This window comes from Camelus ferus, chromosome 3, assembly GCF_009834535.1.
Source record: "Camelus ferus isolate YT-003-E chromosome 3, BCGSAC_Cfer_1.0, whole genome shotgun sequence".
In the NCBI taxonomy this organism is placed as follows: domain Eukaryota; kingdom Metazoa; phylum Chordata; class Mammalia; order Artiodactyla; family Camelidae; genus Camelus; species Camelus ferus.
In genome coordinates this window covers 114,552,450-114,580,364 of record NC_045698.1, presented here as the reverse complement: position 1 = coordinate 114,580,364, position 27,915 = coordinate 114,552,450, and the positions used below count along the sequence as shown (strand labels likewise).

The 27,915-nt window shown below is 36.6% G+C and overlaps 2 protein-coding genes across 2 annotated transcripts; both read left to right on the top strand.

Moving 5' to 3' along the window:
* The first annotated feature begins 762 nt into the window (after positions 1–762).
* Positions 763–1,691, top strand: LOC102521625 (olfactory receptor 6F1). The gene is given in 3 exon segments (XM_006177992.2): positions 763–960; positions 962–1,600; positions 1,602–1,691. Coding segments are annotated over 3 exon segments (927 nt in total).
* An 8,930-nt stretch (positions 1,692–10,621) lies between these two features.
* Positions 10,622–11,902, top strand: LOC102509384 (olfactory receptor 13G1). Its single transcript, XM_006178020.2, is given in 2 exon segments — positions 10,622–11,343; positions 11,345–11,902. Coding segments are annotated over 2 exon segments (924 nt in total). The 5' UTR covers positions 10,622–10,977.
* Positions 11,903–27,915: the final 16,013 nt, after the last annotated feature.

Genomic DNA, 27,915 nt, shown 5'->3' with positions numbered 1-27,915 from the left:
TCCAAATAAACATCAGGATACCCAAGATGCAAGAAACAGTTGCTTTACTGTGCATTGTTCAATATGGAAGTATTTTTTTGGTGCAAATAATGTGTCACATTAATAACTTTAAATATGAAATGAACAAGATCAGAGAAGACAAAGATAGTTTTGAAATTTTTTTTAAATTCTTATAGTTTATTTCTGAACATTATATTTGAAGTCAGAGCATATATATTAAAAGATAATTCAGAAATGATAACTGTCAAATGTGAAAGTGACTAGAGCCTACATTCTGGAGGCTTATTTATGAATAAAGACAAAAATACATGATCTCATTTAAGGACCATACAGAAAGAGTCTAGTTATAAAGTAGTGAATTGAATCAACATAAAATGGTCAGCTCTTTGTGTGTTTAGACATAATCAATGGCATGGCTAGAACAGGATGACGGAGGTTAGAAAGACTGGATTTGAATCTTGAATCTGATGTGTAAGCATGGATGCAATCTTTGCAAAACTGCGAAAATTATTTGCACAGAAGCCTTTTGAATTGTCGATTGTTTCTAATAGCATGTCTCTCTATTGGATTAAATTAACTGATATTAATCATACACAGCTCCAAGCACAGAGCAGGTACCCAACAAATGTTGGGTTGTCAGTCCTGCATTCAGTTAATGAAGCATTCTCATGAATGCATTTCTTCTTCTGTTTCTAGGACTGAGTGATTGCATCAGAGGCCTCAGTGTGGGGTCTCTGTTTTCTGGTTTATCTCAGAACTTCAATGGGCACAGACAATGAAACTCTCCCCCAAGACTTTCTGCTGTTGGGTTTTCCTGGGTCCCAGTTCCTTCAGCTCTCCCTTTTCATGCTTTTTCTGGTTATGTACATTCTCACAGTTGGTGGTAACACGGCTATCTTGATGTTGGTGAGTACCTCCCACCAGCTACACACCCCCATGTACTTCTTTCTGAGTAATCTATTCTTTCCTGGAGATTTGGTACACCACAGCTGCAGTCCCCAAAGCCCTGGCCATCCTCCTGGGGAGAAGCCAAATCATATCATTTACCAGCTGCCTTTTGCAGATGTACCTAGTTTTCTCACTGGGCTGCACAGAGTACTTCCTCCTGGCAGCCATGGCTTACGACCGCTATCTGGCCATCTGTTACCCTCTCCACTACGGGGTCATCATGAATAGCCTCCTCTCAGTGCAGCTGGCCCTAGGCTCCTGGGTCTGTGGTTTCTTGGCCATCGCAGTGCCCACAGCCCTCATCAGCAGCCTGTCCTTCTGCGGCCCCCACACCATCAACCACTTCTTCTGTGACATTGCACCCTGGATTGCCCTGGCGTGTACCAGCACCCGGCCAGTGGAACTTGTGAGCTTTGTGATTGCTTCTGTGGTCATCCTGAGTTCCTGCCTTATCACGCTGGTCTCCTACGTCTACATCATCAGTACCATCCTCAGGATTCCCTCAGCCAAGGGCAGAAGCAAAGCCTTCTCCACCTGCTCCTCACATCTCACTGTGGTGCTCATCTGGTATGGGTCCACAATCTTCCTTCACGTCCGCACCTCCATCAAAGAAGCCTTGAACCTCACCAAAGCTGTCCATGTCCTGAACACCAGTGGTAACTCCAGTTCTAAACCCTTTCATCTACACTCTCCGTAACAGGGAAGTACGAGAAACTCTGCTGAAGAAATGGAAGGGAAAGTAAACTGCCTTCAACAAAACAGGCCTCTGTAATTGCCTCCATATCTGTTCAGGGGTTCCAAGTAAGAATATGGAAAAAGCGGGTAAATCTTAATTGATACGGGGAGAGAAAAATAAACCTAAGAAAAAAATTCAAACAAAACAAACAAACACAAAAACATATACTTTCTCTATTTTCTTATATATGGTAAGAATGACAGCTCTTTTTAAAATTTTATTGTAATTTAGTTGATTTACAATATTGTGATTCCAGTTGGAATGGGAGTTCTGGATGTAAACAAACTGGGCTTTTTTCTTTAAGAAAAAAAATCTTTATATACTGACACATTTATCCTTGGCATTGATTTATAAAATAATGTGCCCTAGGCAGTGAGTGTTTTGCTAAACAAGCTGTAAATTCTTGTCCCTTTTAAAGACTGTTTTGATAACATAAATGAAAACTTTTGAGACATATTTGTGAAATATCAGACATGGGAAATAGCAGAAGTTTAGATGAATAAAAGGATAACTTAAATCATAGTGTGCAATTATTTCAACACACCATTTTTTTGGATAAAACTACAGTGAAATGTATACACATAAAACGGATAAGTATAATGTGCCACACTTGTTTAACAAGGATGGTGAACAAAGCATTCTAAAAAGCGAAGTGATGGAAAGTTAAAAGTAGGTCAACAGGACTGCCGGAGGGTTTGGATAAAGCAATAAAAATTACTTACGTAACAATATGTTGGCCTCAGAAAAGGCTAATAGTAATGGATTCTGACTGTTAGCAAGTTGCCAAGGTTAGACTATCTCATGGCTTCAAATAAAAAGTGACTATAGAAAAAAGAATTATGATAGTTATTTGATTTTTCTCCAAATGACTCCATCCCATTGAAAAGCTAGATACTTTCATTTTTAACCATTAACACAAGGATGAAATGTTTATTTCCCTCCCTTACCCTTTTCTCTATGGCTATAGGTCAGAAGCAGCCAAGGAGGACATAATCTGTCCTGGTCCATATTGGCTCACACACGTGCAATGCGGGCTGCTTCTCACAGGGGAAAAGCCTTTGGGCTGAGTAGCAGCTACCCATTAGGCCCCATTTGTTTGTATTATTTGAAATCTCTCCTGGGCCCTCACTCAAAAATAAAGTAGGAGATGATAGAAAAAGAAGGTACCTGTCTGAAGGAAATAGGAGAAAATATTTCATCGTGAGAATAATGAGTATTAATTTTCAGAAGGCATGTCTATGTTGAAGGTTTACTTCTTCTTAAGTCAGTATAATGAAACAATGTACATCTGATCTGCTCTCCTTCTTTATTTATTGTGAGCATGAGTTTCAAATCTATGAAATTTCTAAGCTCTAAAAAATCACAAAAGATCACAAGGAAAGTTTCGGAGGTGACGAATATGTGTAGTACCTTGGTTTTAGTGTTGATATCCTGGCTATATGCATATGTCCAAACAAATCAATATATATACAGTAGATGTGTGTATTTTTTGTGTATCAATTGTATTTCAAGAGAGCTAAAAAATAAATAAATAAAAGTAAATTCCTAAGGTTACTTTTTGGAGATTTCTAAGAATCAAAACTTCGAATAAAAGTCAGACTGATGTTTTCTAAGGAAAAAATAACATTCCTGCTTTGATGGGTGAGCCTCGGCTCTTAAAAACTTAAAATCAGGTGCTACTGTCAATCTCAGTAAATGTTACCTTCAACATCTCATCCTCTGGTGCACACCTCATTATATCAAAACCAAGGGAATAGTGCTTAGCTTTTAAAGTGAATGAGTGAATGAGTCAGTTTACCATGATACTGTATCCAAGATTTAATGCTAAGTGAAGGAAATAATTGAGAATGAACAGAATATCTTCATTAACTGAGGTCTTTACTCTTATGTTGATTTAAAAAATGGCACTCTGAGCATTATTTGCATGATGTATTGTCAAACAAATATACCTAATTACAGGCTATTTGATTTAGTTTTCTTTTTTTAATCAAGCTACAATTCGATTGAAAGAATATAGAAATGTAAGGGTTGAAAGGTTCTGAAAATTAGACTGTTTAAATGGGCTTTATATAGCGAAGTTATATTAACTTTACCTGGATGTTTGGGAATAGATACTATGTCTGGCCAGGAACATTTCCCCTATCTTGTACTTAATACAGAAGGCATATAAACCCATCCTTCAAGCAATATTAATAGGACATACTAAAAGAAATGAACAAAATTACCTGAGTAGGCCATTGAAAAAAAGTTTTATTTACATCTTAGTCAGAAATCTTCCTAATATAAAAAGCAAGTTGAGAATAATGTAGATGAATGGATGGATAAACCTCTGATGTCATTTTTCCCCATCAGTTCCAAAACCTCCCCTATTTATCTCAAAAGGTTTGTAATGCTATGTTTATAATAAATGTTGAATAAGCATTTAGATCATTGCCTGGCATTTTAAGAAAACTGTTAAAATGGTCTAACCTTCACCCACGTACTTTTTCTCTAAGACAAACAAACAGAAGAACGACACCTATATGGCAAACGTGAAATTCTGTGTTTGAATTTCAGTGGACATTTCAAACTATGAGGATGTTCAGCAAATGGGGCAGATGCGATGTTATTCTGTTGCAAGTACAGCATTGACATGAGTTGCATGTGTGTATGGATATGCATAAGCAACGCCAAAAGGAAGAACCGAACAGGTTTTCAAACGAGTCAGTTCAATTCGGAAAGAAATTTAGCTGAAGAGTTTGTTGCACTCAGTAATGGAAAACCAAATGTCATCCTGTAATTTATTTGCAGACCCCCTCTTCTTCACAGTGTAGAGGACTAAGCGAACTTCTACAATCTTTGCTTTAACCTTTGTCTTTACATACATTTCCTGCCACTCTTTCCTATTTATTTTCTATTGGGAGAGAGTGATCCTCAAGGCAGGTGTAACTGCTCCTATACCGATGTCCATCCATTTGTTCTTTGAATGTCCTTTAAGCATTCCCAGTAATGTCCCAGTAATGTCTCTCATTACTCAGATTTCCTACTCTATGAGGCTACTATCTTGGGATACCTTTGGTCTTTTTTTTTTTAACATTTTTTATTGATTTATAATCATTTTACAATGTTGTGTCAAATTCCAGTGTTCAGCACAATTTTTCAGTCATTCATGGACCTATACACACTCATTGTCACATTTTTTTCTTCGGGATACCTTTGGTCTTAAAGAGAAATGATGACACAGAAAGGCCAAGTTATTCCACGCTGTAATTAGTAATCAGCACAGGGTTGTTTTAATTGTTCCTCTGAGATCCCGTTGTAACCTAACTGCCGGAAACTCAGTCCAAAATGCTGTTCCCTGGACACCCTTGTTCTTGAGTCCAGAAATTTTTTTTAATATTAATCTTAGGTATAATGAAAGCAACACTTAAGAAAATATAAAAGAAGACTTGATAGCAAACTGACAAAGACATGATAGCAAACTGACAAAGACAATTGGTTTTATCTTCAGATTTTCTTTTTTTTAGTGATTTATCATAGGTCACCGTTTGAACATGGCAGTACCCTGCAGAGAACTAAAGTGAGTATCTGTGGACACTCTGTCTCACTTTTAAAGTTACCATAACATTATGAACTGGGTAGGGATATAGATGGACTAAGTAACCTTTTTAGTTCTTTCTTAGACACAAGGCAAGAGAATATTTGTCCACAGATTAAAATTCAGTTCAAAACAGGGGATATTTATTTGATGATAAATGTACTTATACTGTTTGTCTGCCATCTTGATTTTTTTTCATATCAAATATACACAAATTTAAGTTTAGAACAATGTCAGCTAAATTTAGTTTAATATACTGTTAGAAATAGTTAACGTTTCAGAAATTGTTTTAGAATATCTCCCTTTTTCAATTAGCATCAGGTTTAATTAGCAAAATAGCTCAAAATGAGCTTTCAAAACTCCTCATTTTTTCAGTGCTCTAAACTGCTTCAAACACCTCTAAAAATTACAGCCTATATAAGGATTTCAGTTAGTCATTCAACACACATATCCTACCCATTGATGGACTCTTGAATGAGAAAAGTGATCAGTTCAAATCTGAATTTGCAAAATGCTCTCTTCCCAAACTTGGAGAATTAAAATGCTTTGGGAATTTAGGTGTGGCTAAGAATCTCAGGAACGGGCATTTCATTGCCTTCAGTTGTCCTAGGGTAACAAATCATTTGCTTGAAGGTGAGGAGTTTCCCAAGACAGAAGACTTTTGGAGACAAAACAGGGCAGGCTAACCATGATGGTCGATACGCTCTCCTAAGCGCCACTGCCTTTTATCTTTTTACACTGCGTTTTCCTTCCCAGACACTCTGCCTCTGTTTGATCACATCAAAACCTTAGAAAACTAAGAAATAGCCTCTTTCACCCCTCTTCCAGTACTGTGAGGTACCAAAGACAATGCAGCATACTCCTAGAACAAAACTTGAACTAGAAACATTTGATTTAACCTTGCCTCATTCTCATAAGTTGCCTAGAATGAAATTGTCTAACAGAAGCCATTCAGGACTGTGAGAGCACAGACTAAATTGCATCACTGGAGCCCCATAAAACACAGTGGCTATTGTATCCCGTCCCTAGCCGCTTGCCTTACACACTGGAGACCTTTTAAAAGTGTGCCTGTGTTGTTCATGCTGGCAATGAAATTGAAACTATTTGAAAACAGTGGTGATTATGATGAGAATGATGATGCAGTCGCTGATGCAGAAGAATAAATGATGCTTTAGGAGTTGCATCAATAGGACACTGACCCGTGGACAACATCATAAGTGAGTTTTGTTATTAGACTGACACAATTCTCATCTCCACATCACCAATGTCTGATGGGTGTGACAATGAACAGCTTATAAATTTTATCAGATTTTATCAACTACCTCGTATGTAAAATAGGAACATTAATATTTTTTATTCTTAATTAATACTGTCCTTAGGATTTTAAAAAATGATAAATGGCACATATATAAAACATCAGTATGAGCTGCTATTAAATATTCTGAGTTCTAGGCATCAGGAAACACAACATGACCTCAATTCTCACCCTCTAGGAAGGGGTTCCCATGGTTTATTTGGCAATAAGCCTACATTTTGCCAAATAACTAACATTAACTTTTCTAAAGTTATCTTTGTATATAGTTTTATCTGTTATATACATTTACTTATTTTGGTAACTAGTTATTATCAATAAATCCTAATGATAAATTTAATTAAATTAAGATTGCTGTACAAACCAGCTGTTGCTTGTAAACACAATGTCAGCTCATAATGGACAACATACTGTCACCCTCTGAATTTATCTTTTATGTATGATGCCTTTAGGGTTATCTTTCTAATATTGGAGCACAGCACATACTACTTCCTCTCTCAGAAACTTCCCCCTTCTCCCTTATTGCCTACTGAAACACAATTTTTTTTTTCTTAAAGTATGACTACCTGAATGTGTTAACTTGCTATACCTCACATAACACAGTAATACCTCTTTTCTCACAATTCAGTTTTGTCACCAGACCACATGCCATTTCCCAGGCATATTTTGTACATCATACCCCCTAAAGTTTTCAGCTTTAGTGTTTTTGCTTGGAATATTTTTCTTTCTTCTTTCTTTCCTTTCCCTTCACAGTCCTCAAAAGCTGTTAACCTTTCAAAGACAATACCACATTCATACTTTCAGTTAGTCATTCAACAATCCTATCCAAGATCAAAATTAGTATATTATGTTAGTATTTTAAATTGTTCCATGTTTAATTATCACCCCATGATCTCAATGCATGTTAGTTTATTGTCTGTTGCTTGTTTTACCATTAACCTAAAGATAATCGAGAACATACATTACATTTCCTATATATTATAATTAAGTTCAATAGCATTATGATTAATAAAGTGGAATTTTCTTTTATTGTCAACCCAATCTACTTATTCTTTTATTATAATATTCAACCATTTCAAACATATTTTTGTAATTCTTTTTCTTTTATTAAACATTAAAAACTGCCTCCTTATTAATAAAAATCCATATGTTAAAATTATGACTTTTTAAAATGAAATGAGTTTTGAAAGCTAAGTAATTATTATTACCGTTAATTGAAAGCTAAATATGGGCTGAGACTTAAGCTAATAATTTGTGTTTCTTATATAATCCTCAAAGCAGCTCAATGAGTTTACCACTGTTATTAAACTCAACAAATGAGGATAGATCAAGACTTAGAGAATGTACATCAGAAATGAGAGACTACAGGCAGAAAGTGCCAAGGTCAAGATTTACAGCCTAAAAAAAAAAAATTAAACCCTATATATTAATTCTAACAAAATTTCACTATTTTTTTAACTTACAAATTTAAATTGATAAAAAATCTGAGTCAGATTCAATATAATAACTAAAGCAAAAGAGATAATTCCAGATTAGAAGAACAGAAAGGGACACAGTCGAGAGTCAAAGATTTTAATTTACAAGCCCTGGAGAAATAGATTTTCCTATTGATGTAAGTAGGCCCTCTTTTGCTAAATGCTGTGGGTTTGCAGGGGAAAGGTAATATCCAAGCCAGACCAATCTCACTTGCAGAATTTTGGTAGAAAACATTGACCACTGTTTGGACACCTTGGATTGAAGACTGTATATATATGTGTGTATATATATGTGTATGTGTGTGCATTATATAGTCTTCAATACATTTATGTATGTGTGTATATATATTACATATATAATATATATATACACACACACATACACACACACACACACACACACACACACACACACACACACACACACACTCTGGGCCAGTGGTGGACCTTCTGAACAAGGCTTTTACAGTCAACAGATACCCTCTTCTCCCAGTGAACTGTGTCATGTTCCCTTTTGGGGGTTTGGCTTTCTCTATACACAGTAACCATCCCAATCCATGGAACCAGCACTGAGAACAGAGTCCAACCAATGCCATCACTCTTACAAAGGGGGTGGGACATTCCAAGAAGAGATGAGAAAAGGAATCTCTAGAATGCCCTCACCACCACTTTTGCTCGTAACTCAGAGGAAGTGGACCAGAGGTGCACTTCCTTATTGCTTTGTAAACTTAGAATTTTTTAAAAGTTGGATTTGTGTCTTGGGATGGGATCTCGCCCTCATACCCAGCTTCAGGGGACTTGATCAGTAACAATTTAGATAGATAGCATTATTTACATGGCTAAATAAGAGTTCTCCAGGGGAATACTGAAGTTTTGTTCTTTATCATGGAAAATTTAGTTTATATTTGAGCCCCTATTTTTGGCAGGTAAGGTCATGTAGGCTGAAAGATGTCATAGGTACATTCTGGAAGCTTTAAACCATACTTCTGATTCTGATGGGATGAACTAACTAAGGCCTCAATATTATTTGAAAACATTCAACATTCAGTAATTTAAAGATCAGTTAATATCGTTTACTGCAATATATATTCAAAGATTCAAAAATGTTTTAACTTAACTATCTCATCTGGTCTAAGTTATATCTCATTCAGAGAAAACTCCCATGTTCTTTCAAATTTTTCCTATGTCATTCAATTTGTGTGTATGTTTTCCATACTGAGTTTTGCTTTTCCTAAAAGTTTACAGAAGAGAGGTTAAGAGCAATTTCTTCAGAGTCAGACAACCTAGGTTTGAATTCTGGCTTTTCCATGTATGAGATACGTAATTCTGGCTTCTGTTATTTTATATCTCAGTGCACTCTTTCTTTGCAGTTATGAAAAGTGGTAATATTAAAATCCCAAAGTTGTTATGAGGACAAAATGCTATATTTTCAGAGAATCTAACACCAAACCTGTCGCATAACATAGGTCCAAGTAATGGCAGGGATTACAAACCTTCGCTGTGGGAATATAAGAAATAAATCTAGGGATTCTCAAAGTGGGTTATAGATTAAACAAAAATTTTATTTATTTTTTCTTCCAGTCGGAACAGCTACACATAAATCAGGTAGTAGCTCAAATTTAGCAAATTATTAATTGCAGTTTCAGGGCATAAGGGATCAAATCAAACTGCATTTGACCTCAAAAACGATTTTTATTTATACCTTTGTTTAGGTATCTGAAATAGAATTTAATCTCTGAAAAGTCAAAGCACTCTGATAAAAAATAAAGTTCTGGAATACACTCACAGTTACTTTGAACACTTTTACTATATTTGCCAGGTCATAATAGTCCTGATGGCTATAATTCATATAAATAACTGATTATGCATTAAAAAAATATACAAATAAATAAGCAAAAAAATAAAACAACTGACAAAATGCTAGAGAAGTTTTGGGCAGGAAAAAAATATAACAAGGGTTTCTGTTATGCACTTAGTGGCTGCTTTCAGGAAAAACTGTTTCCAGTTGCCTCTTTCCTTGGGTATCCTCAAGAAACTTTCACTCTGTCTGTATAATATCTAGTATTTGTCCCAATTTACATCAGTTATGGAGTCAACAAATCTGAAGCTTATGGGGTTAAATGGCCATTTTACTGTTATAATGAACTGGAGATGCAATCTTAGACCTTCTAGTTTTAAATCAAACCCTCTTACCATTTTATGACACCACAGAAAATCAGTTCTTCGATTTTAAGATCACACTTGTCAACCTGAAGAAACAGAATAGCAAGGCAAGTGTTTGACCAAATTACTTAGTGCTTGGACCCAATAAATTAGCTATCGGTCCCAGGCGTATCTAATCTCAGGATAGTCTCTTAGGTTCTTTTTCTGCTGAAATGTTCCCACCATAATTATCCCTGTCCACTTCTATGGTTCCAGATATTCCTGCTTATATATGTTTGTGGAAAGATGACATGTCATTAACAGAATTAATGAGATATGTAATTATTTATATTTCCATTGTGTGTGTGTGTATTATATATATATATATATATATATATATATATATATATATATATGAATATAAATTATGCTCAGACAAGTTTTAACTCAAAATGACAGTATTGAATATTCAGACATTTATTTTTCTTATCTCTTCCTTCTCAACCACTGGCTTTTGTTTAATGGAGTCATTGTTGCAAAAACATACATCAAAAAACTGTATTCATCTGGAGAACAGACATTGCCTAGAAGACAAAGCTCACTGAAAAATGAGAATCAATGAAAAAGTCCTTCTACAAAATTTTTTTCAAATCAATGATCAAATTACTGAATTCCCCCCCTACACACACACACACACACACACAATTTCCTAATAGCAGCACCCAGATAGCCTTGCTTTCCAGTTGTTTGCTGTCTGCAATGTCTGCCATTTAATCGCAAAAGCAAGATGAATGAGAGCGTTGTAACTGAGTTCGTGATTCTGGGCCTCACCCAAAACCCTGAACTCCAGCGAGTTCTCTCCATTGTCTTTCTTTTCGTCTACCTTGTGGCTTTTCTTGGCAACGTGCTGATTGTCATTGCCATAATCTCCAACACCACCTTGCACACGCCCATGTACCTCCTCCTCCTGGCTCTGGCTGTCGTGGACATCATCTGCACAACAAGCATAATACCAAAAATACTTGAGACCATGCTCACCTCAAGAAAGACCATCTCATATGGAGGCCGCATGTCCCAACTCTTCTTCTTCACGTGGTCCCTGGGTGCCGAGATGGTTCTCTTCACCACCGTGGCCTATGACCGCTATGTGGCCAATCTGCTTCCCTCTGCGCTACAGCGCTATTATGAACCACCAGATGTGCGCGGCCTTGCTCAGCACTGTCATGGTTATTGCTGTAACCAATTCCTGGGTGCACACAGGTCTCATCCTGAGGCTGACCTTCTGTGGATCAAATACCATTGACCACTTCTTCTGTGAGATACCCCTGCTGCTGGCTATGTCCTGCAGCCCCGTAAGAATCAATGAAGTGATGGTGTATGTTGCTGACCTCACTCTGGCTGTGGGCGACTTCACCCTCACCTGCATCTCCTACGGTTTCATCATCGTCGCCATTCTTCGCATTCGCACAATGGAAGGCAAGAGAAAAGCCTTCTCAACATGCTCATCCCACCTCATAGTGGTGTCTCTTTACTACTCCCCTGTCATCTACACCTATATCCGCCCTGCTTCCAGCTACACATGTGAAAGGGACAAGGTGGTAGCTACGCTCTATACCCTCGTGACCCCCACACTAAACCCGATTGTGTACAGTTTCCGGAACAAGGACATGCAAACAGGGATCAGGAAAGTATTTGCATCTCTGAAACGTTAGCAGTTTCAAGGGACAAATGTGTGTAACATTAGTAAGTTAACTACATTAAAACCTATTAAATTTTTGTTCACTGTGTCTTCAACTTATAATTTTGTATTACACAATATAAACATAACTCTTGATAATAGCTGGCTTTTTTGAGATTATAACTTTTAAGGCAAACTTCCTAACTACCACCAGTGGAATTGAAACTTGTATTACCGGGGCCTCAGTTTTGCCATTTTCTCTTTCTCAACCCAATTTTACTTCACCATTAAGTTTGTGATCCTAAATCTGCATGTATGATGAATTTGTTGATAGAGACTACTAGTAACTGGCATAATTTGAACACTTCCTGCCATCCTTCATGTATGTTAACTCCGAACTTGTTCAGGGATGCCAAGTGCCTTGTTTCCAAATTTGTCCTAATCCGTGTTTGCAGCTTGAGATGGTGCAATGATGTAGCTGAAGCCAAAATGATGTATGCGCATGCTTATAATCTCTACTCTAGAATCATTTTCTGCACCATCTCAGCTTTTACTGATCTTTCATAGTTCCCTCAATCCCAAGTTTTCCTATTCCTTATTAGCACAAGAACGTGTCACTCCTTGGTAAGTCATTTCCTTAAATCCTCATTTCCAAAATACACTCATTCTCTTATCACTTAACTATACTGACTTATCATTCTACAGATTTCTGAAATACTCTCTTTCATGATCACAGTAAATGTAGCATTTCTCTTATTCTTACCCTGGTCCTAGAATCCTCATTGTCTCCACAATTCCACACTTCTCACATTAAACAATATTTGAAATATAATGTAGGTATAGCCTCACATAAATAAATATCTATATCTATGTCTATATGTCAACATCTTTCTAAAAATATATATAGTGTTGACTTTACTAATATAATAGCCAGTTATTTTACCAGCAAAAGTGAGTTTATTCAGGAATAGCCAGATGGATTGCAATTCAAGATATGCAAACTGTGGTGGACCACAGGCAAATTCAGAGAACAAGGGAGTTAAACCTGCTTTTATAGGGAAAAGGGGAAACTGGAAGTGCCGTGATAACCGGAATCCACTGGAAGAAGCCAAAAGTTCAAAGTATGCAGGTTTCTCATTGGTTGGGCTACTGCAGTCTCTGACTGATTGAGCAATTGTTGGATGGAGAGCATTTATTCTTCCGGCTGCATTGACTAGAGGCAACACTTTCCTATCAGAGATGTAGGTTTACGTCTCTTTCTGTTTGGCGTAATGGATGATGCTTGGTGAAGCTTGAGAGCTTCCCTTACAGATCTATCTGAAGCCTAATTTTAACTGAGGACACTTGAATTCATTTCTCAATCCAGGCATGCCTCTCAGATATTGTGGGCTTGGTTCCAGATCACCACAATGAAACAAATGCAGCATACAGCAAGTAACACATCTTTTTTTATTTCCCAGTGCAAATAAAAGTTATGTTTACACTACACTATAGGCTATTAAGTGTGCAATAGAATTATGTCTAAAAAAAGCAACATACATCCCTTATTTAAAACAGATTTGGTTGCTGAAAAACGCTAATCATCCTCTGAGCCTTCAGTAAATCCTAATCTTTTTGCTGGTGGAGGGCCATGCCTTGATGCTGCTGGCTGCCTGATGCTAAGGGTGGTGTTTGCTGAAGGTTAGGATGGCTGCGGCAATTCCTTAAAATAAGAAAACAATGAAGTTTGCTGCACTGATTGACTCTTTGGTTCATTAATGACTTCTCTGTAGCATGCCATGCTGTTTGGTAACATTTTAAACACAGCAGAATTTCTTTCAAAATTGGAGTCAATCCCTCAAAACCTGCCACTGATTTATCAACTAAGTTCACGTAATATTTTAAATCCTCTGTTGTGACTTCGACAGTCTTCAACGCGTCTTCACCCGGAGCACATTCCATCTGGAGAAACCACTATCTTTGCTTATCCGTAAGAAGCAACTCCTCATCCATTCAAGTTTCATTCTGACATTCCAGCAATGCAGTCACATCTTCAGGCTTTACTCCTGATGTTACTTCTCCTGCTGTTTCTACCAGCTCTCTGCATTTACTTCCTCCACTGAAATTTTGAGCTGCTCAGTGTAATCCATGAGGGTTGGAATCAATTTTCAGGCTTCTGTGAATGATATTTTGACCTCTTCCCATGAATCACAAATGTTCTGAAAGCATCTAGAATGGTAAATCTTTTCCAGAAGGGTTTCAATTCACTTATCCAAGGTCCAACAGACGAATTAATTTTTATGTCAGCTATAGCCTGACAAAGTATATTTTGTAAACAATAAGACTTGAAATTCGGAATTGCTCCTTGACCCATGGGCTACAGAATGGATGTTGTGTTAGCAGGCGTGACGACAACATTAATCTTATTGTACATCTCCATCAGAGTTGCTAGGTGACCGGGCACATTGTCTGTCAATGAGCATCAATATTTTGAAAGAAATATTTTTTTCTGGGCAGCAATACTCAACAGTGGGCTTAAAATATTCAGTAAACCGTGGTGTAAACAGACGTGCTGTCATCCACGCTGTGTTGTGTTATTTGCAGAGTACAGGAGGAATAAATTCAGCATAATTCTTAAGGGTTCTAGGATTTTTGCAATGGTAGATGAGGACTGGCTTCAACTTAAAGTCACCGGCTGCTCTAGCCCCTAACAAAAGAGTTGACTTATCTTTGGAAGTTTTGAAGCCAGGCATTAACTTTTCCTCTTGAGCTATGTCCTAGATGGCGTCTTCTTCCAATAGAACACTGTTTCTTCTACATTAAAAATCTGCTGTTTCCTGGAGGCACCTTTATTAATTATCTTAGATCTAGATAACCTGCTGCAGCTTCTGCACTTACACTCACTGCTTCACCTAGAACATTTTTGTTAGAGGCTGTTTCTTTCCTTAAACCACGTGAACCAACTTCTGCTAGCTTCAGACTTGCCTTCTGAAGCTTCCTCATCTCTCTCAGCCTTCACAGAATTGAAGAGTTAGGGCCTTGTTCTGTATTAAGCTTTGGTTTAAGGGAATGTTATGGCTGGTTTGATCTCCTATCCAGACCACTAAAACTTTCTTCATATAAGCAATAAGGCTGTTTTGCTCTCTTACCATTCATGTGCGTACAGCAATAGCACATTTAATTTTCAAGAACTTTTTTTTTGCATTCACAACTTGGCTAAATGTTTGATACAAGAGGTCTAGTTTTTGCCCTGTCTTGGCTTTTGAAATGTCTTCCTCACTAAGCTTTATTGTTTCTAGCTTTTTTTTTATTTAAAATGGGAGACTTATCCACAAATGACAAACGCTGGAGAGGCTGTGGAGAAAAGGGAACCCTCCTATACTGCTGGTGGGAATGCAGTTTGGTACAGCCACTGTGGAAAACAGTCTGGAGATTCTCAAAAGACTAGGAATAGACTTACCATATGACCCAGGAATCCTGCTCCTGGGCACATATCCAGAAGGAACCCTGCTTCAAAGACACCTGTACCCCAATGTTCATAGCAGCACTATTTACAACAGCCAAGACATGGAAACAGCCTAAATGTCCATCAACAGATAACTGGATAAAGAAGAGGTGGTATATTTATACAATGGAATACTATTCAGCCATAAAAACCAACAACATAACGCCATTTGCAGCAACATGGTGTCCCTGGAGAATGTCATTCTAAGTGAAGTAAGCCAGAAATAAGAAGAAAAATACCATATGAGATCACTCATATGTGGAATCTAAAAAAAAAAAAACATAAATACAAAACAGAAACAGACTCACAGACATAGAATACAAACTTGTGGTTGCCAAGGGGGCGGGGGATGGGAAGGGTCAGACTGGGATTTCAAAACGTGTAGATACTGTCAGGCATATGCAGAACAGATAAACAAGATTATACTGTATAGCACAGGGAAATATATACAAGATCTTGTGGTAGCTCACAGCGAAAAAAAATGTGACAACATATATATGTATGTTCATGTATAACTGAAAAATTGTGCTCTACAGTGAAATTTGACACAACATTGTAAAATGACTATAACTCAATAAAAAATGTTAAAAAAATAAAAAAATAAAGTGGGAGATTTGTGACTCTTCCTTTCACTTGAACTCTTACAGGCCATTGCAGGGTCATTAATTGTCCTAATTTCAGTATTGTAGTGTCTCGGGGAATAGAGAAGCCAGAGGAGAGGGAGGGAGATGGGGAAATGGCCAGTCAGTGAAGCAGTCAAAACACACACATTTAAGGGGAGGGTGTAGCTCAGTGGTAGAGAGTGTGCTTAACATGCATGAGGTCCTGGGTTCAATCCCCAGTACCTCCATCAAATAAATAAATAAACCTAATAACTACCCCCCCAAAAAATTAAAAAACCACACATTTATTGAGTTTGCTATCTTATATGGGCATGGTTTGTGGTACCTCAAAACAGTGACAGTAGTAATATCAAAGATCACTGGCCACAGATCACCATAGCAAATGTAATAATATTTAATAATAATATTAAATTTTAAATACTATGGAAATTCCCCAAAAGTGACACAGAGACACAAACACTGTTGGAAAATTGGTACTTGATAGACTTAATCAACACAGAATTTCCACAAACCTTCAATTTGTAAAAAACGTAGTATCTGTAGCACAAAGAAAGAAGCACCGTAAAACAAGGCAGGCCTGCACATTACTTCTATTTTTATATGTACGTATATGCTAACATTTACCTCTAAGTTTGTATACACATCACACATACATCACAAAGGAGTATTATTTCTAATATTATAAAATTAACTAGTCTATGAATCTAATCATGTCACTCATTTTTGTAATAATAAAATACATTTTATCACTGTGAGTATAATTTTACAGAGGCAGTAGTCTTCTCCTGAAATAAAAGTTATAATCAGGGTTCCACTGCAAAATATCTGTTTTTAAGTTAATGCAGTCATTTTCTCATACTATTCTTCTGAAGTCTAGTTTAGGTTATTTTCGCCTGCTTTAGGTACTCTATTTCATGCATACAAAAATATATTGCATTTGGCATCCCTTTATATAACATTTGATGTCAAATTCTAAATAAATTGATACCTAAGAAACAGCAACAAAAAGACTCTTCTCAATGACTTCTAGCTTAAGACCACCATGAACACATGTGTAGGTGAGTAAGTTGGGTTTATTGCATGAAGGAGACAGCACATCATATGTTAGTTAGTAAGAGGGTCTTGGAAGGGACTCATCTGGTGTTGTGTTAGGTATTTGATCTTAAAAAAAAACCAAAAATCAAGAAAAGGGGATCGTTCCTAGATTGAGTGGTGTCAGAAAACAAAGGCAATTTAATTTAGGAGGCAAAGGGAATAAACATTGCTAAGCTCGAACTCATAAAAAAGCAACAATCACTCCAATAAACTGGGAGAAGAGGATACTGGTTATTTCTCTGGGGTCTGGGAAGTGTCTTTATTTTCATCTGTGCTCAAACATGTCAATAAAGTGTTTCTCTTTTCGCTCCATCATAGTGACCTTTTCTGATGCTAATGTTCTGTGATTTCTTTTTCTTGAGGATCACCAGAGTATCATGACCTGTTTAGCCAGACAAGCTCAGTGGACATCTGTCAGAGGCAGATTTTTGTCTTCCTCACTTCTTTAAAAGTAAAGTTTATACATGACCTCCTTTATTTTACTCTCTTCGTTGTCAAAGAAAACCACATGGAAGTCAAATAAACAATATGGGTTCATTCCTTTATAGAGAATTAATGTCAAGGAACTGCCTGACTACATTCCTTTTTTCTGAAATTAAGGTAGTTATAAGCTTAAGTTGAAGTAGAGACCTATTTGAATCATTCAAATTTATTTGTATTCAGATTTTTTTTAATTTAAGTGGAAATTTTTTTTTAAATATTAATTCTGAACTCCTACCCCTCAGAACTTGTTTCACGGTGGCTACCACACTATTCTTGCTCATTACTGAATTTTATTTTTCATACACATACATCTCATGCAACATAAAAGAGAATTTACTGTATATAGCTAGATGTCTAGAATATTTGTGTTTTGTTATTGACAAGAGACTATGAACTTTGTGAAGTTGAAATTGTATATTCCCCATGTTTTTTGCAAAGTCCTTAGCAGTGCAAACATCCATCTTAAATTATAAATGTACTGATCATTTTAGGTTTAAGAGTAATGGACCCAACAATTTTATTAAAAAGAAAGAAACTAAAAAAAAAAAAAAAAAGAGTAAAAGGCCAAGAGTGGTTTGAGTATATTGTGTATTTTGGGCCATTTTTGTGGTTCTTGATATGTTGATATGCAGGATAGGAAGAATTAGGTACATAGTAGATTTGTTCTTTACTATATCCAGTACTTAAAATAGTGTAAAATGACAATTGCACAATGATCTGGACTAGTTTACTTAGAACAGTGTGGTAATGAGGCATCCACTCTGGTTCTAGATTTCCTGTGGGTTATTTTAAATCTCATTGGAGAAAAATCCTGTTCTACTGAATGCAGTTGTAGGACAAATCCTTGTTAAGTGTCTAATATGTTCAGCTACAGATAGTAAAGAAGACTACGCCAGTCCTTTTAAACCAATGAGGAGACATACCTCATGCAACAGATGTCCAGGGCTAGTCAATAGTGTCTATGGATCCTCACTGATACCAGAAAAGAACTAGGCTACTTTCATGTTCTTGCTCTTCCATTCAGCTTTATTTTCCTTAGGGCCATGAATGGCTTCCATGTTACCAGGCATCTGACCATGACCCAAGGCAGAATGAAGGCTATAGGTGAAGATGTCAAAGGGCAAGGGAGTCTTGATCTATTATTTTAACTCCTTTTTTTCAGCCTTATTGAGGTAAAACTGATAAATAAAATTGTAAGAAACTTAAAGTGTACATCGTGATGTTTTTTTAAATAAGAATCACTCAATAAGCATGCGCATATATCATTTTGGCTTCAGCTACATCATTGCACCATCTCAAGCTGCAAACACGGATTAGGACAAATTTGGAAACAAGGCACTTGGCATCCCTGAACAAGTTCGGAGTTAACATACATGAAGGATGGCAGGAAGTGTTCAAATTATGCCAGTTACTAGTAGTCTCTATCAACAAATACATCATACATGCAGATTTAGGATCACAAACTTAATGGTGAAATAAAATTGGGTTGAGAAAGAGAAAATGGCAAAACTGAGGCCCCAGTAATGCAAGTTTCAATTCCACTGGTGGTAGTTAAAAAGTTTGCCTTAAAAGTTATAATCTCAAAAAAAAACCTATTATCAAGAGTTATGTTTATATTGTGTAATATAAAATTATAAGTTCAAGACATGGTGAACAATAATTTAATAGGTTTTAATGTAGTTAATTTACTAATGTTACACACATTTTGACCACACTAATACATAATAAAGTTATTTTAAATTAATGATAATATTTTAGTAAAGGCAATGTGAGTAAATATGTCTAAATGTTTTTGAAATCTTATTTAATGCTTTATAATTACTGAACTGATAACCTTCATTTAGGTGTATTATACTTTAATATTTATAGGTAATGACTAACAGAGCTAAAAATGACACCTTGAAACCAAGTCTCCCTAAAAGCAAGTTCCTCTACCAAGTTTATGATTAACCTCTGTTCAAAACTTTATTCCATTTCTTGTCCTGAATCTGCTCTCCTCAAGATTAAGAAGTATCAAAGAAAAGGGGGGACCTGAAACCATATATAAACTCCTGTGTCCCTGTGCTTTGAAATAAAAGGCTTTCCCCTAAGTGTCCCAGGCCTCCCTGGAGTCTCAAAAGGCTGATTAAAGAGTTAATAGTTAGGAAATGTGAAGCTGTAGAAACAAAGAACAGCTGTTAGACTAGGAAACTGGTAACAATTTAGACTATAAATCGGCCACATAGCAAAGTCATTGAAATCTCACTTCCCTGAAAGATATAAATAAAGGTCTAAAACACATTCCTTAGTTTCTTCTTTTTATAGGAAGCAGATCCCCACCAGATGAAAACTGCTGGCTGCAAGCACAGAGCCCCCAGACCAGCTGAAACGATAAGACTGGATGCTCAAAATTTACCTTGATGCCAACAAATCTGAGAATTAAACCCAAGCTTATCAGATACCCTGTAGCCTCCTGCCTCACACCACCAACCTTAAAGACCCATCCTTGAAAGCTATTGGGGAGTTGAGATCTTCAAAGCATGAGCTGCCCATTTTCCTTGTTTTGCGCCCTGCAATAAATGCTGTACTTTCCTTCACTACAACTTGGTACCAGTAGATTGGCTTTACTGGGTGTGGGTAAGCTGACCCAAGTCCAGGTTTGGTAACAACCTCACAACACATATCAAAATGAAACAAATACATTACTGTTTGTGCTTACTAAATCAGATTTTTTTCAATATATTTCCACAATTATGCCAACATGCAAGTAGCTTGTAAAAAACATCATGTTATAAATCTCGTTAAACACTTCACTGTGTGCATTGCAGGATATGAGTAGAATCTTACAATTCTGTAGCTGTTGTAGGCATGTTTTATTTAAAATAGATAATTAGCATATTTTGGCCTCTTTCTTGATTATTTAAAAACAAGTGAGAGAATTCTGTTTCTAATTGTGTTAAATATACACAAGTGTGATTATAGAAATCACTGGTTTACACCATTTTTGCCAGGAAAATTACATGACGATAAACACATTTTCAAACATCTAGTCTATTTTTTTTTTACCTATATCACTAATCTACTTCTAAAACAGTGAATTTTCACACTTGATTTAAAGATGCAGTCTTTGGATTAAAAGGATAGTGTGTGCATCAATTTTTTTTGAAACTTAACTTTGAGCCAAGTAGCTTGCAAACACCCCTATAAAGTTCATCACATTTTGAAATTTTTATTCAGGTTAAATGTCTAATATTGACATTATTTCAAATGACTATAAAACAAAGTAATTTGACCATATAGCTTTAATGTGATATAACCCAAATGCAAAGAACTTTGATAATTTAATGTTTTCAGTAACTCTATGGAATTTTGAGACATAATACACAAAATCTTTCACACTAATCATTCATTTTCTTCAACAATGAAAAATTTGCAAACATTAAAAAAATACAAGAGCTCATGATGTATTTATGCAGGCTTTAAAATGTGCATATGCTCTAGCTCTGTCCACTAAAAAGAGTTAAAAATAACAGTATAATAGCAACAGACACTCTCAGCCCTAAGACTGCGGTATCAAAAGACTCTTTCCTATAAAAAGAATCACAAAGCCTTGGGAAAATACTATGCTACAGGTTAGAGGTAGAATTTACATACGGCAAGCTGGGAATTTGTGGTCTCACCAGAAAACAGGAACACAAACAAAGTCATGACAAATGGACTCAGGCATCAAAGGGTTAATATGCATGCATAAATATGGAGAGTGATTGCAATGAATTTAACACGTCAAGTATGTTTAAATTCAGTAGTTGCAGTAATCTTAAAATACTTTGGTGGATATAGGAGGATATTAAGGAACCAACTAATTAAAACTGGGAAATAAAATGTAACAGAATGTATTTTTCATATCTATATAATTTGCCCATCAGGACAATCAGGTTGCCAAGTGCTTGGCTTATGTGTGGTGAAGGGTAGTCTTCAAGAAAGATTTCAGATAATTAAGAAGTAAGATATAATTAAACTATCACTTCAAAAACTCTGATGACAGCATTAATCTAAACAATAATAATTAATGGCCACTGACAACCCCAAAACAGAGATAACTGCCAATGTATGTTACCTTGCAAAGTAAGTAAGTAAGAAAGAAAGAAAGAAAGAGAGAGAGAGAGAGAGAGAGAAAGGAAGGAAGGAAGGAAGGAAGGAAGGGAGAGAGAAAGGAAGGAAGGAAGGAAGGGAGGAAGAAAAAGACAATTTAATCAATCCCTTATCTCAAGCAATTAACTTATGGGAATTGCAGGGGTCACGGGAAGATGATACCATGATTATGCATCCAGTAAAATCTAGACTATGGAAAACTTCACCACAAACTATCCAGTTTCTACAACAACAAGAAAATTGCAAAATTACAAAGAAAGAAAGAAAGAAATCTGAACAAACAGACTAAATAATATTTAAGAGTCTTATCAGGCAAAGAATAGGCCTTATTTTGATCCTAGGTCAGGTAAGCACGTTTTCTAAGAATGGATAAGTCAATTATAAAATATGAACTCTGAGTAGATATTGGATAGTAATATTTACGAAGTGTGAATTTTTCACTGGGATAATGTGATTTTTTATTATATATAAAAATAGTGACTCTCAAATACATTGTAAAATACGTACAGATTGAACAGTATGAAATATGTGAGGAAATGGGTGAAGGCACTGTTAAATAAGAGATGTTATATGTGTTAATTGTTGAAACTTGGTAAGTAGATACATCATGCTAGTCTTGAAAATCTGTTAGGAAATCTCAAAAGTGGAGGGAGAAAAAGAAACATGTCTTCTAACTTTGACAATTTTTCTGAAATTTGGTGAGTGCATTTCTGATGTGTTAAAAAAGCAAAGCCTTTGTGTGGCATGATACATTTGCAAGAGTTCTACTTTATTTTAAGGGTATTTTTCTTGGTATGTGGTCAAAATAGTGGAGTAGAATGACCTTGAACTCACCTCATCCCCCAGGCACAGCAAAATTAAGACTATTTACAGAGCAACTATCTATGAGAATCTGAAGACTAGCAGACAAAAAAAAATTTACAACTAAAGATATAAGGAAGGAGCCACCACAAATGGGTGGTGGGAGGGAAAAAGACATGGTAAAGTCAAGACCCACACCCTTTGCTAGGTGATCTACAAACAGGAGGGTAACACAGCCGCAGAATTTCCCCCCAGGAAGAGATGAATCTGACCCCACATCAGGCTCCCCGGTCTAAGAGTTCTGTACCCGGAAGAGGAGCCCCCAGAACATTTGGCTTTGATGGCCAGCAGGGCTTGTGTACTGGAGGGCTGGAGGGCCATAGGAAACAGAGAATCTTATCTTAAAAAACATGTGAAAAATTTTACATGATCTAGTGCAGAAGCAGCAATTTGAAAAGAGCCTGGATCAAACCAACTTGCTGATCTTGGAAAGCATCCCAGATGGGCAGGAGGCAAGTAAAATTTACCCTGGGGATGGAGATGCCGGCAGTAGGCATTTGGGGGAGCTCATTCTACATCAGGGACACCAGCACTGGCAAGCACCATTTGGGAGTCCTCACTCTAGCCTATTAATGCCAGGAAATTACCCATCCATCAGTGGGCCAGCACAAACCCTGGCCCTCCACCCCAGGCCATGCAACCAGCCACATCTGCCATAAGCGGGCAGCCAGTACACAAAGCAGGACCTGGCAGCCAACCAGGCCAGCATCCAGCTCTTTCTACCAATGCACTCATGGTAGCTGGCCCCACCAGAACGGAAGGACCCATGTAGCCCACACAGGGGGCACTTGTAGAGCATGTAACTGGTGACCAGGGAAAAGCATGCTCCTGGACACTATAGGACATCGCCTACATAAGGCCACGTCTCCAAAATCAGAAAAAGTAATCATCTACCTAATACATAGAGATAAACACAAGAATTAGGCAAAATGAAGAGAGAGGAATATGCTCCAAAGGAAGAAACAAGTAAACCTCACAAGAACAACTAAATAAAGTGGAAATAAATATACTCAATAAAGAGTTCAAAGTAATGATCAAGAAGATGCTCAAGGAACTAAAGACAAGAATGGATGGACACTGAAAACTTTAATAAAGAGTTAGAAGATATAAAGGAGAACCAGACAGAGCTGAAGAATACAATAACTGAAATAGAAAAATACACCAGAATGAATCAACAGTAGATTAGATGATACAGTGGAACGGATGAGCAAACTGGAAGACAGAGTAGCGGAAATCACCCAGGCTGAACAGAAAAAAAGGAAAAAAAAAAAAAGAAGTGTTAAAAAATTAAGATAGTTTAAGAGACCCCTGGGAAAACATAAAGAATAATAAGGTTTGCATTATAGAGGTCCTAGAAGGAGAAGAAAGAGAGACTGAGACAGAAAACTTATTTGAAAAAAAAAAAAAAGCTAAAAATGTCCGTAACCTGGGAAAGGAAACAGACATTCAAGTACAGGAATTACAGAGAGTTTCAAACAAGATCCACCTACCTGAAGATACATTATAATTTAAGTGGCAAAAATTAAAGATAATGAAAATATTAAAAGCAGCAAGAGACAAGCAATGAGTTACATAAAAGGGAACTCCCATAAGACTGTAAACTGACTTTTCAGCAGAAACACTCTAGGCTGGAAGGGAATGGCACTACACACACACACACATACACACACACAAACACACACACACACACACACACACACAAAACCAATACACTCTACCTGGCAAGGTTATTATTCAGATTTGAAGGTGAGATAGAGTTTCTCAGACAAAGAAAAGTTGAAAAGAGTCCAGAACTGCTATACTGGTTTTACAAGAAAAGGTAAAGGGTCTTCTCTAAGTGGAAAATTAAGAGTCTACAATTAAAAATATGAAAATCATGAAAAGGAATAATCTCATGGGTAAAGAGCATATATACCATAAATTTGGCAGATCAACCACTTACACAAATAGTAGAAAGTTGAAAAAGACAAAAGTAATAAAAGAATCTATATCCAAAATAAATAGTTAAGAAATACACAAAACAAGCAAGTTACCTGGACATCTTTGGTCACACAAAGCCTGCTTCTCTGTGAGAGACTTATGCATTAATTCCTGCCTCACAGTGGTTTTGTTGTCTGAAAGGAATGTATTATGCAGATAAAACATTTTCAATATTGCTGAGCACATGATAAGTATCTGATGTTTATCCTTAATGACTACATTATCATTTAAATAACTTATTTCATTTATTTATTTGCAATACACCAAGGCTAAATTATAAGTTGAAATATCAATTATAAAGCTGGGGAAAAATAGTATTTTTGCCCTCTTATTTAAATGATAAATTATGTGGTTTCAAGTAAATTTCTTTAGGAATGTTTAGTACATCCCCCCCACTGCCTCATCAGAAATTAGATGTTGTGATGATTAATCTGATATGTCAATTTTACCGGACCACAGAGTGACCAGATATTTAGTCAATCGTTATTCTGAGTGTTTCTATGAGGGTGGTTTTTGATGACATTAATATGTGAATTGGTAAACTAAGTAAACAGATTTCCCTTCCTGATATAAGTGGGCCTCATCCAGTCAGTTGAAGGCTTGAATAGAACAAAACTCTGATTTTTCCCTAAGTAGGAGAGAATTCTGTCTGACAGCCCTCAAAATATTTTCAATTTGGTGGCCATCCCCCATATTGAGGCAGGACCACACCCCATTTCAGCAGGAAGTAGCCAGAGTGGTCATCGCCCCATTCCCTGAAAGATTTGGGGAAGGATGAAACAGGATTGGAGATTGAAAGCAAGGCCCCCTAACACCGGGTTCCTCTCCTGTGTGGATGGTTAATCTCTCTGTCCAAAACAGTATTTCCTTTCTTGTCCAACACCTGTTCTCCTCAAGACTGAGGAGTATCAAAGAAAAAAGGGGGAAACTGTAACCAAGCAGGACCCTGCGTGGCCTTCCAGGGTCAGATCCCTCACCCATATCCTCTGCTGGAGCTCCTCTTTAAAGCACCCAGATAATAGTATCTTGTGTATATTTCCTGAGTTTTTCAGGTGCTTAAAACCACCACAAAAGGGAAGAAATTAACTATTTGATGATCAAGAATGTGTAGCCTCAAGACCTTCTGGCACCTAAGAGTTGATAGTGTTGACCATCCTGTTACCTCAACATCAACCAATCGGAGAATTGTGCACAAGCTGATCACGTACCCTACCACTCCCCTCCCTTACCTGGCCTTTAAATATGCTTTGTTGAAACCCTTCAGGGAGTTCCGTGTTTTTCCTGGGCATGAGCCACACCATCCTCTTTGCTCGGCCCAGCAGTAAACCTTTCTCTGCTCCAAACTTTGATGCTTCAATTGTTTGGCCTCATGGTGCAGCAGGCACACAAGCTTGCCTTCAGTAACAATATTACCCTACACGCTGTGATGTAGCCAAAATGTTAAAAGAAAGCTAAGTTATTAATCTGGAGTTACGTCTTCAACATAACAAAATAAGTGATAATGTCAGGGAAAAGAGTCTGTCCTTGGAATGATCAATTTAGTCCAGTGATCAATCATCATGTGCAAAAGATCCTCAAGAAATAATGAGCATAGGAGTTAAATGAGCCCATAGTCACCAAGGAGAGCTTATTTTGCTGTTTTACTAATTCAAATTAATGAGCACACTTCTCCTCCCACTCCCAGTACACTTGTAAACATACACACAGCGTACTTAATGATAGGAAAATGGTCCATGCACCGTGCATGAGAATTGCATCTATCTGATCCCAGAGAAACCTACAACTTTTCTCAAAGTTTCTCTTTGATTTCACTGTTGCCAAGTTCCCCTAAGTAACCTGCGGCTTCATTACTGCCTGGAACACAAGGTGAGCTGAGTTACAACCCCAAGAGATGTTTAAACAAGCTCTTCTTCTCCTGGGATCCAAACCGCAGATTCAAGTGCTTGTAATTTTCTCTATTTAATTATAACTTTTTAATTGTTACATCGTAGCACTCTAACAAGTCCCTTGGCACGTCCAGAGCAGGGGTTTAACTGGCAGGACTCCCAGCTCCAGAAAGTTACTAAATCAAGAAAACAAGACAGTTTTGAAACCTTTTTTTTTTTTTCTCATGTTCTGTGGGAGTTAATTCAAATCTTCATTCAGTCCCTATGCTTTTAACCTGAACTATTTTTTCATAAATAGTCTCACTGGGACACCAAGCAATTATCAAGTCAGAGAAATCAAACCACCACAAGGGAAATGTCTTGGTCACAACAAGCAAGCCTATTTTTAATGCAAATTATTTGGTGATCCTGATACTTCATATTTGTTCTCATACAAAATTTCATTGCCTTTGTTGCTATGGTTTTATCACATACCCCCTAATTCACCTTTGAAAAACAAGAATATGTCATTGAGTCCTCCATTAATAGATAAGCTTCAGAAGAAAAGATGCTAACATTCATCAACCCAACCAGCAACTTAAAAATCAATTTTGATTTATAAACTACTCATACTCCATATCTCTTTCATTTCCTCTTCCTTCACACTACCTAAAAACAACAGGAACAAAATGACTGATTACCAGACAAAGACTAAAATACTTGAATAATTGATTTTGGTCATATCGTGACTACAACTGGCCAATCATGCACATGAGGAGTTACGTCTGTAAATTTTTAACAGGTACAATACAAAATTCTGCTTGTGGATACTGAAAACCTTATATACAAATTTCTAACTATCTATTCTTTATTTAAAGCCACTATTGTCTTTTGTCCTTACATGTGTTGTTTTGAAAAAGTTTTATATATATATATTTTTATATATATACACACATACACATATATATTAACAATCTTGTTTTTTAAAATATATATATATACGTATCTTAAATGCATTTTCAAGATTAAGTATGTTTTCATTATGATGATTAGACGTGAAACAACTATTCTTTATTCAGGTAGCTTTAGTGAATAGTGTTTAATATTTTCATCTGAAATTTGATACCTTACCTTTGCCCTTCCTCTTAGGTATCTAACAGCAAGTGTACTTCTGAGATCTGTTTTCCAAAGAATAATTTTTAAAACTTCTTGTTTATAAAATTATGATACTGTCTCCCCAACTATACTGCTTTCTTGTTTCCACCTAGTCTAAAACATTCCATAAAGCAGATCTTACATGGGATCTTACTTCATGAGAAGAGTGCAGATTTTAAAGTGCCATTATGAAGAGATATACAAAGGGGAAGGGGTCTTCCTTGCCTCAGGCCATTTGAAATTATTCAGGGTAGAATGAGGAAAAGCTGCAACCTAGGATATTCTATCCAGCAAGGCTATCCTTTAGAATAGAAGGAAAGATAAAGAATCTCACAGAGAAGCAAAAACTAAAAGAATTCAGCCATATTAA